At 36.7% G+C, this 15,466-nt stretch overlaps 1 protein-coding gene across 1 annotated transcript in view; it reads right to left on the bottom strand.

Annotated features, from left to right (window-relative positions):
- LOC121313768 (neuropilin and tolloid-like protein 1) overlaps window positions 1–4,400 on the bottom strand; it is a 34,610-nt gene extending 30,210 nt beyond the window's left edge. The window contains exon 1 of the mRNA XM_041246565.1: window positions 4,267–4,400. Coding sequence (XP_041102499.1) covers window positions 4,267–4,400 — 134 coding nt within the window. The remainder of the gene's footprint in view (window positions 1–4,266) is intronic.
- Between the last annotated feature and the right edge of the window lie 11,066 nt (window positions 4,401–15,466).

Here is a 15,466-nt window from a genome sequence, read left to right as displayed (position 1 = left end):
TGGAAAATATGGCATATTCTAACAGGCATTTATTTAAGTTAGTCTGAAACAAATGAATGAAATTCGAGGTTATCATTTACCTCATTAAACTTAAATTATCAAAAAATGTTACATCTCAATCAACCAAAGTCAATAAAAATGTTGCATCAATTTGCTTCGGGTGTGAGGGCAAAACATTACGGGTCCAGCCTAAAGGCTTAGCCAGGTCTAGCTTGAGCCTAGTGTAAAGACAGTAGCAACATTTTAGCCATAACCTTACTAATCATGTAAAGGGACGATGTATTCACCTTCATCATTTTTATTTCTATTCAATCCTGGTGGAGTATTTACAAAATGCCATAAAATTGACAAATGCAGTAAGCAGCATCAAGGATATTAAGAGATAAGCCAAATCACTTGAACATAGCAGCATAGCAATATGTTTTAGAACATGCTATTTCGACACCATACTGTCTGTTTTCAATATATATATATATAAATTGAGCATTTTTAACCTAACAACATATTATTGTATTACACTGCAGTCAATTACACAATCATTGGTCATTTGGCACAGTATGTAATAGAAAGAACTTGCTGAGCTGGTGTTTAGGGTGTTGAATTGATTACATACAGGCACCTCCAAAAATGTTGGCACCCACTATAAATAGGAGCAAAAAAGACTGTATAAAATAAACAACACAGGTAATGAGCTATATTTTATGCTCAAAAATATGGGAAAACTATATTCTTTTATACTAATACAATTGCTAAGAGAAAACGTTTATTTTTAACAAGTAATAATTTTTTGTTCTCAAAATATAGGTGTCAAAATTATTGGCACCCCTAAAGATTCTTATAAATAAAATTAAACAAAATGAAATCTGCATTAACATTCTACTTTTTTAAGTACAGCTCAGTCTTAAGGAATTGTATTGTGGCCTTCCATGGTTTCCTGTTTCACTGGGGTATAAAAATGAGGTAGCATGCATGTAAAATCCATTTGTTGTCCATCACTAATGGGAAAACAAAGAACTCACAAACAAAAAGAGACAAATGGTTGTTAACCTTCATAAATCAGGCAATGGGTAAGAAAATAGCTAAAAACCTAAATATACCACTTACCTCTATTAGGGCAATAATTAAGATGTTCAAAACCAGTGGAACGGTGGTAAATCTGCCTGGTAGAGGACGCAAGTGCATGTTGCCCCCACGCACAGTGAGGAAGATGATTTGGCAGGCAAAGAAAAATCCAAGGGCCACAGGCGGAGAATTACAGAACTTGTTTGCATCTTGGGGTCACCAAGTTTCCAAATCTAAAATTAGACACCACCTTCATGCCAATAGCCTATCTGGAAGGGTTGCCAGAAAAAAGCCTTTATTGAGAGCAACCAACAAATGTAAGCGCCTGGAGTTTGCTAAATGGCATTGGCGCTTGGATTGGAACCGGGTGCTATGGTCAGATGAGACAAAAATAGAGCTCTTTGGCCACGAACGCCAACGGTGGGTTTGGCATAGAAAGAAGGATGCATATTCAGAAAAGAACCTCATACCTACTGTAAAATATGGTGGTGGATCTTTGATGTTATGGGGTTGTTTTGCTTCCACTGGTCCTGGGGCCCTTGTTAAGGTCAATGGCATCATTAACTCTGCCAAGTACCAGGACCTTTTAGCCAAAAACCTGGTTGCCTCTGCCAGGAGGCTGAAACTTGGCCGCAAGTGGATCTTCCAGCAAGACAATGCTCCCCAAGCACACATTCAAATCCACAAAGAAATGGTTAATTGACCACAAAATCAACATTTTGCAATGGCCATCTCAGTCTCTGGACTTGAATCCCATTGAAAACCTGTGGTTTGAATTGAAGAGGGGAGCCCATAAGCGCAAAGGAGATCAAGGATCTGGAAAGATTCTGTATGGAGGAATCTCCAATCTCATAAAAAAATGTAGAGAAAAAGGCTCACTGCCGTTATCCTTGCAAGGGAGGGTGCACAGAGTACTGAAAACAAGTATGCCAATAATTGTGACACAATTTTTTTTGGAAATAAATGTAGAATTTGAGAAATGTGTGATTTTGGTTGGTTCCCTTGAATCATTAATAAAGTACAATATATTCCACGTTGGAAAATTACAACTTAGCTTGTTACCTGTGTTGTTTATTTTATAGTCTTTTTTTCTCATCTTTATCAAGAGTGCCAATAATTTTGGAGGTGCCTGTATATTGTTATACAAATGATTCTGTGAATTATTAAATTCACAGATGTAAAACAAGAGGCCTACAGGTGCACAACTGTATTGTTTCTACAACTGTCATTTTATATGTGATTTCCCAATAGAGAACACAAGGAAGGAATACATGTTTCCACTGAAGCAGTACAGGGTAGCCAATACAAAGCAAAATACTTGTCAATTATTTAAATTGTAAAAAGCAAATAATTTGTGTAATATCTGTTTATGTTAAATACAACAGTGAAATGAACAAAATAACCAATAACAAATATATACCCCATGGGGTATATTGTGAATAAACCCTAACATTTTTGAGTGGATAAGGTTAAAAAAATAACTATTCCACTGGCCATTTTGGCCAGGCTGCACCAGATCCAATATATGTAGCGTCACAACTGAATCTGGACCCGAGCAGAACCAGGGGGCCTTTTCCCAAAAGCAACTTGAGCCATACGAACATCATAACATCATCGTAAGAGCAACATGTCAAATCTGGTGCGTTTGCCAAAAACTGTCGTTAGTCAAGTAGTTGTGAATAGCGTCGTGGGTTCACGAGTTGTCTGGGGCAATCGTGGGGAGAGATGTGAGTTGTGAACGTAGGCTATATAAAGGCATTGCGAGAACACTCCCCTCTTGCTATATCTGGAAGTATGGCTTTGATTCACAGAATTGTGGAGCTTAATCGTCACAGACGCCGCCCGCACAGTAGATTAGTTAGAATTAATGTCAGCATAAGAACACGTTTAAACCCTAGAAATGGTTAGAAGATACTGGCTTCCATGGCATGAAATTCTAACTTTACTGGATTTTATCTCATCGGATTTGAGGACGAGCACGCAATGCAAGTATGCACTAAATCCAGCTGTGCAATTGCTGTGTTCGCTGGGGTACTATGCCACAGGAAGCTTTCTCCAAATCGTAGGAGATGGTCTGGATCTCGGCAAAGCGTCTGTATTGCGGTCCGTCCAAGCAGTGACAACAGCACTTGTTAGGCATGCACCTGAGTACATTACTTTCCCAAGAACACGGGCAGAAGTTTGTGACAATCACAGAGGATTCCGTTCAATTGCAAACATCCCTGCAGTTACAGGGGCAATTGATGGTACTCTAATTCCCATAACAACCCCGTGGATAGATGAGTCTCTGTATAGCTGCAGAAAAGGCTACTCAGCAATAAATGTGCAAGTTATCTGCAACCATGAGGGTATCATCACGGACATTGTGGCAAAGTGGCCTGGAGGTACCCACAATGCCTTCATGTGGTCCAATTCCGCAATATTCCTGACAGCACAAAACGGGCAATTTGGCAATGGCTGGTTATTGGGGGACAGTGGATAACCATTACGGCCATATCTCCTCACCCCTATTCTGCATCACACCAATGCTGCTGAGGAAAGATTCAGCAATGTGCATCGCCTCAATAGATGCATCATTGAACGTATACACAGATAATTGTTTTAAGAAATATATTATTTAATTCTTGTATATAGCAAACAAAAAGGTACAATGTTTAACAAGTGTCAATTAAATAATTGTTGTCAAACACAAAAAATAAAGCCCTCAGTAACAAATGAATGGAAATCATCGGCTTGTATCATGAGGGATGAGTGTAGAGGTAGTGGGTCGCAACTGTGAATCTGCAATGAAAAAAAGTGAGTGGAGTGTATGAAGTCAGTCTACCCCCCCAAAAAAAACACACACACACACACACACACACACACCTTCTCCCCCTGGCAGGATAATTGGCACAGAGATGGTGGGTCGATGAAACTGCTTTGTTGAAAATGATTTGTTTTCCAAGTACTTCTAATTTTGCCTTTTTAGTAGGAAGTACGTCTTGGTTGTGCTGGTCCTGCTGCTGAATACTCCGCTCCAAGTTTCATTTATGTTTTTAAGAATGCTTAGCGTAATCATTTCCTCGCTGCATCCACATGTGTTCTTTTCTTTTTCTATTGCCATGTTGTTTCTCTCTGGTTGCTGGTTCCTCACTGCCATAAGGTGTTTATCTTCCAAGAGGAATGTCTTGCTGAGGACAGTCATCTTGCAGGGTAGAATCTTACTGGGAAAGGTCTTCATCTTGCAGAGAAAGGTTTTGCTGGGGACTGGCTTGACCACTAGTAGAGGCAGACTCCTCACATGTGGGAATTTGTCCTGCAAACATGTCTATCCCCCCAGAGACTCCAGTGGGTCCCATGATGTTGACAGCTTTTTGTTCTTCTGGGGTTAGTTCCAACGATATCTGGCCACCCCTGTTCCTTTTTCTGTGCATTTTTTTTATTTCAGCAGCTTTATGTTTTGCCAGACTCACAAAGTCCTGCCACTTTTTTCTGACATTCTAGCCTCTTTTGGTGGTCCGGGACTTGAGGCACTGATTTTTGTTGCTATTTCTTCCCATTTTTTAAATTTTAATTTGATTTGTTATTGTTGTTTTCAGCTTGCTAAACAACACATCTTTGTTGGAGTCCACTTCATTGACAAGTGTTTCCACCTAAAATTTCTTGAATATGTGTCTGCACTTATTTGGTGTCCTTCTCTGTCCTTAAATGTAACATACTGTTTTTCGCTTATTCTTTGTTGTGTTTACTAGGGTAATTTATAGGCATTGTTCAATTCTTACATTAATGGGGTGAGAATAAATCAATTAATTGTAGTTGTCACAAACACACATTTATAAGATGAGCAAATTAAGTTTCAATCTACTCCTTTAGTCAGTCGTATGATATAAACTCTCAATTCCACTCCAAACGAGTTTATGTAGACCTATTCTTATTAAAATCAATTATGTTGTGATTGACTCCCCATTCTTGCTGTGACTGCAACTTCTAAAATGCACTTTAAGGTCATTTTTAAGAGGCAGTTTCACAAGGTGTTTTGGGAAACGCAAGTGAAGATTGATCGAACTCAGCTGCGGTCAATCATGAGAATGATCTTGAAAGCGCCAGCGATATCAGGAAATGGCCCCCAGGCTGTTGCAAATGAGGACAATAAAGATTTGCAATCTTGCATTCTATCAATAATGCTAAAATACTGAAGAAAGACTGTATAAACCAGGAAGAGAGACATAGTGTTGCGAGTTATGAAGCACTGCTCCCCGTGTTTATTGTAAATAAAAGGTTTAAACAAAAACAGAAACAAAACACTTTGCCACAAAACAAAACGGCATGGTGGCCAAAACAAACAAACACACAAAACAAAAAACTAACATGCTTGTTTAAAGCCAGCACAAGTAACAATTGTCTATATTTGTAAAATTTCAGTTTCTACTGTCTCAATGTCTCCTTCCACCTCTGAACATCCAACCCCGACCAACAAAAGTTGTGTGTTTTTACATGTGACCATCTCTGGATTAGCATTAAATTAATCAATCCCAAGATGGTAACATTCCACATGACAGTTTCACTCTGCGTGGCCGACAGCCAATTTATCAATAATCACCAGCTGTCGACCACGCATTTTCCGGCATCCGGCAGAGACAAGCTGTTAACAATCGCCCCTGCCAGACGACTATATAATAATTCACCACAAAATAAACACCAAACAATACATTTCAATATACCCACAATAATACATTTCAAAATGTTAAGAAAATAGTGAACTGAGAAATTTTAATTGAAACAAATGATGATGTTCCTCAGAAATCTCAGAAACTAATATTGCATACATTTTGCAAGTGAATGTGATCTTACATTTAAAATGTTCTACAGTGTTTATGTATACTAACAAAGGGTGATGTAATTTCCATGACATTTAGTATAGAAACACATATTGTTTGTAGATGTACATCCATAATCCTTTTATGACCATATTATAGTACCAGGGCTATTGGCTACGTGTATTTTCATTATGTCAACCCCTATGAATATGCTTGAGCACTCAGGTGAGCTGGGAACACAGCAGTCTGTTCAGTTAGAGTGTAGTGCATGACAGCTGAGCTGTTTGTTTGTAAAAGAGAAAGTACAAAGAGGAAGTGTAAGAAAAATAGGGCTGGGACGATAGTGTTTTTTATTATCGATGTATCGTTCTCATGAAGACCAGATGCATCGATGCATTGTTTTTTTCAGAACACAAAAGAAACATGTAAATAAGTACATATCATAAAAAGTAAATGTTTCTCCAGTGGAACTTAAAACTACACATTTCTAATGATTTATGTCTTGTTACACTGTCGGCGAAGTTCCCCACAAAAAGTTATTAAAACATTACAAATTATGCACTAGCTTATCTCTCAAACTGGAATTAGCAGGTGGTGTCTCCCTTTCATTGGGAACTTCAGTCTGTGTTTTATCCATTGCAAGTGGGTACAAAGAACTAGCCATAATGTTTTTCTCTGCACTCAAAAGTACTGTAGCCAGTTCGAATGGCTGTAGTAGAGGTAGTACCTTAGCCATTAGCATCCACTGTTCAGTCATGAGATCTAAGTAGCTGAATCAGACTTGTAGGTCAAATCTGGGTTTGACAAAACAATCATAACTGGCCATATTAATTCAAGAAGGCGTTCAAGCATATAATAAACTGTGTTCCACCTTGTTTGTACGTCCTGTATTAACTTGAGTGGTGCCTTTTCTGTGTTCAGCATTTCTGTTTGTTGCCATCTCACTCTTTTTAAAATGTTCAACCAGTCTCCTTACTTCTGCCACTAACGTGTGGACTTGTCGTACATCCTCCAAGATTTTCTGAATGCAGATATTTATATTGTGCCCTGCACAGCTCACTCTTGCCACGCTACAAAAAAGTAACACAGCACGCTCACTTGCAGAAAGCAAAGACATTGCTCTGCACACGTTGGCCACATTGTCATGAACACATGCTATTACTTTTGTAGCCACTTCAAACTCTGTGTTTATTTGATTGAACGCTTCTGCTAAATTCACAGCTGTGTGTCTCTCGTAGTTTTCGTGTCGCTAATACTTTTGACTCGAGTTCCCAGTTTTGCTTAATGTAATGGTAGGTGGCTGTTAAAAATGCTTCTTGTGAGATGGACACTGAATTACACTCCTGATTTAAATCCTGTCTAAGCTTTTTGTTTGTATGTTTGTGATCCAGAATAATGAATCTGGAGATTGTCTTTCGACAGGGCATTTCATAGCTCGGGGCAAGCTTCTCAATCAGATTTTTAAATGCAGCTCCCTCTACTATACTAACAGGTCTGACATCTTGAAAACATCCACTGTCAGGTCTGTTATTTCTTTTGCTCATGCTTTCTGGATCAACTTTCTTTCCAAAATAAGCTGTCACTGAAGGGGTTGCTTCCTTTTGTTTTTTACTTGTGTCCCCTCTGTCGTATTTTGTCATGTGCTGTCTTGATCCCCCAGGTTGGTGGTATTGCCACAGAAGATCATTAAATCTCCATAAATAGAGCATTTTACATTTACATTTTGTTCTTTTGTAAAAAAAAAAAACTTCCAAACATCTGACGACATTATTTAAAACTACATTAAATCGATAATTTAACTAGCAAAATCTGATCTTGAAATGCGCCCTACCTCTAGCCTCTTCTCTAGCAATTAACACATGTGATTCTGGCTATTGTACACATCTTCAATATTATTTAAAAAAGTAAGAAAGAGCAGGGCTGGGACATGCAACTAAAATGTGCATCCTTACAAAGTAACAGGATGCTTGTTTGTTTATCACAAAAAACAAGCAGAATATTAACATGGCTGCTGGGGATTTATGTTGTTTTAAGTACATTTTCTAGAGATGTGCTTGGCAAAACCAGTCTGGTAAGGAATGTCAGCACAGTTTTGTGCCTGCTACCAGTTGCAGTTAACTACAATAAATAATAATCAAAGAAATGGTATCCATTATTTATTTTCAAAAATATTAGTTTTCTTCCCATTGTTTATATTATATGTGTAACATGGGTTAAACAGTTCAGAAAAGTGTGTTTCTTCAGAAAACTAAATCTGAATATAATTTTTTTCTGAAAACCTAGAATGACAGGGAAAACATAACCCAACAATGACACAGCAACAGTAAGAACATAAGAACATAAGAACGTTTACAAACGAGAGGAGGCCATTTGGCCCATCTTGCTCGTTTGGTTGTTAGTATCTTATTGATCCCAGAATCTCATCAAGCAACTTCTTGAAGGACCCCAGGGTGTCAGCTTCAACAACATTACTGGGGAGATGATTCCAGACCCTCACAATTCTTTGTGTAAAAAAGTGCCTCCTATTTTCTGTTCTGAATGCCCCTTTGTCTAATCTCCATTTGTGATCCCTGGTCCTTGTTTCTTTTTTCAGGCTGAAAAAGTCCCTTGGGTCGACACTGTCAACACCTTTTAGAATTTGGAATGCTTGAATTAGGTCGCCATGTAGTCTTCTTTGTTCAAGACTGAACAGATTCAATTATTTTAGCCTGTCTGCATATGACATGCCTTTTAAGCCCAGAATAATTCTGGTCGCTCTTCTTTGCACTCTTTCTAGAGCAGCAATACCTTTTTTATAGCGAGGTGACCAGAACTGCACACAATATTCAAGATGAGGTCTTACTAGTGGATTGTACAGTTCTAACATTACTTCCCTTGATTTAAATTCAACACTTTTCACAATGTATCCGAGCATCTTGTTAGCCTTTTTTAAAGCTTCCCCACATTGTCTAGATGAAGACATTTCTGAGTCAACAAAAACTCCTAGGTCTTTTTCATAGATTCCTTCTCCAATTTCAGTATCTCCCATATGATATTTATAATGTACATTTTTATTTCCTGCGTGCAGTACCTTACACTTTTCTCTATTAAATGTCATTTGCCATGTGTCTGCCCAGTTCTGAATCTTGTCTAGATCATTTTGAATGACCTTTGCTGCTACAACAGTGTTTGCCACTCCTCCTACTTTTGTGTCGTCTGCAAATTTAACAAGTTTGCTTACTATACCAGAATCTAAATCATTAATGTAGATTAGGAATAGCAGAGGACCTAATACTGATCCCTGTGGTACACCGCTGGTTACCACACTCCATTCTGAGGTTTTTCCTCTAATCAGTACTTTCTGTTTTCTACATGTTAACCACTCCCTAATCCATGTACATGTGTTTCCTTGAATCCCTACTGCATTCAGTTTGATAAAGTACAATAAAGTTTATGTGTAGAAGGTGATTAGATGCTTCTGGGGCCACAGCTACATATTCAGAGGAACCAATGTTTCTGAACCTGTGTGCACTTGAATCCCACTGACACCTTCCAACCCAATTCCAACACAAGACACACAGAACATAGGGAGGATCTGGGAATCCTAGCCTGAATCCGATGAGATTGTGCATAGAATAAAAGTAAATTATGTCATCCACATACAGTATTGGAGGAAAAAAAATGTAGCGTGGGTCTCCACCCACTCATAGAATAACACATTTCCTTATTGTAACTGCAAAGCATTACTTTATGCAGAATTAAAGTGCTAACTCAACTCCACAGAGGTGATAAATGCTATGACAAGCAGTTTAAAAACGTACACCGTTGGTGATAAAATATCTAATTAAGTCTCGGCTCCCTGTTAATTTGTTGTTTCAATAACTGTATTACAAACTGGTTTAAAATGCCGATGGCACTGTCAACATTATTACTGTCAATCAGTTAACGTATTGAATATTATTTAGAGAGCAGGGATTTCAAAATAATCAAGATAAAATAGTTTTACATCAATAGCTCATTGGGCACATACATAATGTTATTTACATTTTAAATAGTGAGCAGATAGGTTTGTTGATTGTTTGAGTAGTATTGTTCCTTAGGACAACAAAATACTGAGCTCAAGTCATGTGATTTCATAAAAACGCCAGGTGCTCAGTGTTTGGTACTTGAGTAAAATTGCCAAAATTAGTTGATTGTATACTCATTTGAAAAATAAATGATTTTAATTAATGCAAGAACAGCCTGAGTAACGAAGATTGCCTGTTTGCTATTGGCATGATTTAAAGTGGCCAGTCTGTGAGAGAAGTTGCCCGGAGAATGAGATGTTCTGCTTCAACAACCAGCAGACTAGCCCAGAGAAACCAGGAAACTGGCTCTGTGAGGGACAGGCCAGGTCCTGGAAGGCAGAGGGTCACCACACTGGCCCAGGACCGTAACAACCGACTGATCCATCTGTGTAATCACTTTCAGACTGCAGTGGCTTGTCACAGATGGTTCTGGCACATCCCTTTTGTGCTACAAGTCAGTAGATCCTTTTGCATGGAAGGCCTCTGTTGCAAGGGTGTGCGGTTCTTTGATGGACCGAGATACAGTTAAAATGTGTTTGCCCCCTGACAATGGGAATGAGAATGTAGAGATGGGAGCCCAGCTAACAAGATTATTAGCAGATCTGTGTAAGTCCTGTGTGAAGAAGTTCATTGCATTGAAGGTCAGACTGGCCTGCTGAAAGTTCCAAACCTCCCTTATCAAGCAAAAGCATCTTTTTAAAATTAGACTCAGAGCCTCAAAACATTCTGATCCAGGAGAGCAGAATGGCAGAATCTATGGAGCACAGTTAATATCCCATAAGCAATTGAACTAGGATAGGTATGTGGTTATATCAAAGTATAGCAGTCCTAAGTTTTAATATTTAAGGTTGCATTTGCTGCTAAGCAGGTGCCTAATTACCAATTAACCTCTTGCCTTCTGTTTATATCAATGTAAAATACAATTACAATTTATAAAACAGATTGCTATATTGAAGTATCTGAATTAGAAATACATGTTATAAAATCATTTAAAGTTAAACTGTTATACAAATACAATTATTATTGCTGAAAGAACATATTACAGTTAAAAATGAGAGAAGTTCAATACTAACTTCTATTTTCAACCTCTCAATTGAGTCTAATGAGATACCGAATGTCTGGAAACTGGCTTATGTTATTCCATTATTAAAAGCAGGGAATCCATCTGATATGGACAACTATAGGTCAATTTCCAATCTGTCAACTTTGGCACAAATTCTGGAATTATTGGTTAGTAGTCAATTGAAATGTTTCTTGGAGGCAAATAATATGTTAGATAATATTCAGTCTGGCTTTAGGCAGAGTCATAGTACTGTATCCGCAATACTGAAAGTGATCAATGACATACAAATGGCTTTGGATAAGAAATCAACTCGTGTGTCTCTATTCATTGATCTGTCTAAGGCTTTTGATACTGTTAATCATTTACTACTTATCAAAAGGTTACTAAATGCTGGTACTGGATCACAAGTGGCTCGGTGGTTTCAAATGGACCTTACTAATCAATCACAGATTGTTAAATATGAAAATTTGATGTCAAACCCTGTTTTGTTAAACAGGGGTGTTCCTCAAGGATCAATTCTTGGCCCGTTATTGTTTGTATTATTAATACATAATAATAACATAATAATATTTTTTAATATTGGTGATAACATTAAACACTGTAAGTACCATCTCTATGCCGATGGTATCATTCTATATTCATGCAATTCGTCCTTAACCTTGGCAGTTAGTAATTTACATTCAAACATCTTTAATTGATTTAAAGCTTCTTTTAAATTCCAGTAAGACTAAAGCTAAGGTGTTCTCTGCTGCAAGACCCGTGACTCTAACTTTAGTCACTTTAGATCACAATGACATTGAGTTTGTTGAAAATTACAATTATTTGGGTATTTGGTTGGATAGGAATCTGGAAGGCTCATATTGAAAATCTTGCAGAAAGACTATAATTTATGTTTTTTGTACAGACTTAAATCTTGTTTCTCTATGGAAACAAAAAAAGAGGCTTATTGCTTGTATGTTTTTGCTGCAAATTGACTATGGTGATGCAGTATATAGGTTTGCATCACCAACAACTTTAGGTAAACTGGACTCGCTATATTACAAATACAAGATTTAATACTCATCATTGTACAATTTGGTAGGCTGGACTTCTTTGGCTTTACGCAGGTTGAAGCACTGGTATATTCTGGTATATAAGGCTATTCAATGTAAATTAGCCTCTTATTTAAATAAATACCTTATAGCTTCCCATAGTAACATAAGAACATAAGAACATAAGAAAGTTTACAAACGAGAGGAGGCCATTCGGCCCATCTTGCTCGTTTGGTTGTTAGTAGCTTATTGATCCCAGAATCTCATCAAGCAGCTTCTTGAAGGATCCCAGGGTGTCAGCTTCAACAACATTACTGAGGAGTTGATTCCAGACCCTCACAATTCTCTGTGTAAAAAAGTGCCTCCTATTTTCTGTTCTGAATGGCTCTTTGTCTAATCTCCATTTGTGACCCCTGGTCCTTGTCTCTTTTGTCAGGCTGAAAAAGTCCCTTGGGTCGACACTGTCAATACCTTTTAGAATTTTGAATGCTTGAATTAGGTCGCCACGTAGTCTTCTTTGTTCAAGACTGAACAGATTCAATTATTTTAACCATAGCCTCAGATCTCATTCTTTTTTGCATTTTCAAATCCCAAAAATGTATATACTGAGGCTGGTAAAGGCTCCTTTGCTTATTATGCCCCATGGTTCTGGAATGAGTTCCAGTCCAAACTAAAGCTGCCAATCTGTGATTTGCCTGGGTCTTAATTATATTTTATTGTGTATTTTGTTCTTGTTGTCCGATTGACTTGCTGCTACCTGCTTGGCTAGGTCTCACTCGTAAAAGAGGTTTTAATCTCAATGTGACTACCTAGTTAAACAAAGGAAAAAAAAAATAAAAAAAATAAACTAACTGACACTGTCAACAAAAGCTCAGTGCTGTTGATCCGGATTTAGTATTACAAACAGTATTATTAACAACAAACAAAAACAAACAAAACACTCACATTTCACAGCAGGTTCTCCTTCTGGTCATTTATTGAAACCATTCACAAAGGAACAGATCACATCACAGGGCGCTGTTGTCCGTTGCCTGAGTACCAACAATGGTAGTCAGGTCCACAGTAATACCAATGCAGGTGTCATAGGAAATAAATTAGCCATGAAATAAGTTAGCATTTGCCTTTTTACGCCTTTCTATGCATGCACAGATTTTAGAACTTAAAGGCAAGGTTCTGTGGAGATTTATCCAAAATTTTACAGTTGTCATTTCTATTTTTTTAAGAAATGAAAACAGGTATTGCAGACCGTATTTTTTTGTTTAAAAATGTGACATTTGACATCATATTTTCGAAGTGTATTGCAGACATTATTTTTCTCTTTAAAAAAGTAACATTTGTCATCTTTTATTTATCGAAGTGTAAATGTACGTTTAAGTTTTTTTTAGAAATACATTTTATTTAAAGTAAAGCACTCGCTGTGTTTGGATGTGCATTGTGGTTTTTAACAAAAATAAATATTTTAAAAACATTATTTTGTCAGTATAATTTATGTTTATGCAGAGTTAAAATCACTTCTTGCCAAATGTTTATTTCCTTTCAAAAATGTTGTTTCACATACTGTGGCAAATATAGGTGTTTATTCTATGTAGGCTAATGTTTAACTAACTTATTATTTTCACAGTAAAATGCTTGGTTGTTTTGCATTTTTTTTTTAATAAATGTTATGGGGAAGTGGGTACAAACACTTTTATTGATACAGAGAATATCATTTTTGACGTTTCAAGTGTACGATTGGGAATATCTAAATGACTTGTGACTTGACAGCTGTAATAATGTGGGGAAGTGGGTACAAACACTTTTATTGATACAGAGAATATCATTTTTGACGTTTCAAGTGTACGATTGGGAATATCTAAATGACTTGTGACTTGACAGCTGTAATAATCTAATTGCACATAAAAATAAATCTTAATGCTTAACTGTTTCTGATATACAGAATATCGTATTTATTTCTCTTTCGGTAATATTTGTACAAAGAAAACCTATAATGAAAATATCCGCTGATAACAAACTTAAAATGACAACTCTGATGACGGTTTAAGCTGGGAATGTTAAATAATAGATATTGTCATATTATTTAAAAAGTGTTATTATAACGATTTAACACAAATATAATTGCACATAAAAATAAATTGCCCATCGCACAAGCACGTCTTTGTAAACTATGTAGCTTAAAGTTAACCGCTATTATTAAATAAAATACAACATGATACAATAAAAAGTGTTATTAATATTATAACAATCTGTTTTCAATTTTAACCACTTATAACTTAGCTTTAATAAAGATCCTGACAATATTTTAAAAGTAAAACAATTTTCTGAATTAAAGTTTACAGACAGAAAACGGAGACCGCTTAACCTTGCCTTTAAATTCTAAAATTCGCTCTCAGCCACTCAGAGAGAGGGAAAGCCAACACACCCTCTTCCCCACCTCTCCGTGTCATCACCATGACTGACAGCCAGATCTTATGGGGCTGCTGCCCTCATCCTGCAGTACCACGCATGCGCCAGACGGTCAGCACAAATGTCCCCTGTTACATATATATATATATATATATATATATATATATATATATATATATATATATATATATATATATATATATTGTTTAAACTGATTTTGTGGTAATGTCCTTGGGTGCCTAATTCAATTTTTTCTCTGAATTCCACAATTCCATCCGTGTTCTCCGCAACGCAGATTTCATAGGGCCCTACACATTCATTTAAAAAGTAGCCTGAAAAGGTAAACAGGGTGTCTGAAACCTGCTTGTGCAGGAGATTTTTTTAGAAACAGAGAGAGGTCAGGCTTAGTCCAAGCATGATACAGTTAATATAAGACTGCTATATTTAACATGTTCATTACAGCCTGACTTTAAATGAAAATAACTGGACCTTCCACTGATAACTTAAATGACTTCATAATAAAGGCCTATGGCAAAACCTACAATTCCTATTAGATAATCCTTTTAACACACACCTGTATATGAAAGTAAACTAATCTGAAAAGGTGATATGATATGCTTCTCAGAGGGGATTATATTGTAGACCCAGGTTAATATATATATATATATATATATATATATATATATATATATATATATATATATATATATATATATATACAGTGTATCCCACATCCCCTAAAGTCGGTTAAAATACAAGTAAACAAACTGGTTGGTAAACAAAGTAATTAATATAAAGTGTTTGGGATCAAAACTAAAGATGGTTTAATTAATACACTGTGAATTGATAATGGTTTGTTAAATAAGGGAGATTAAAAATAATTAAATCAGGTTTAAAATAAATAGTTCTTATTGTGTAGAGACAATACACTGGGGGCACTAGGACCCAGTAGTGGTTACTGGAGTCGGAACCAACTACAGGTTAATTCAATTAACTAATTAATAATGTTTCAAAAGGGAGTGTGTGTGTGTGTGTGTGTGTGTGTGTGTGTGTGTGTGTGTGTGT

The sequence above is a fragment of the Polyodon spathula genome, chromosome 4, assembly GCF_017654505.1.
Source record: "Polyodon spathula isolate WHYD16114869_AA chromosome 4, ASM1765450v1, whole genome shotgun sequence".
NCBI lineage: Eukaryota > Metazoa > Chordata > Actinopteri > Acipenseriformes > Polyodontidae > Polyodon > Polyodon spathula.
Note: the sequence above shows the minus strand (reverse complement) of the source record. Positions and strands in the feature narration are given on the sequence as shown.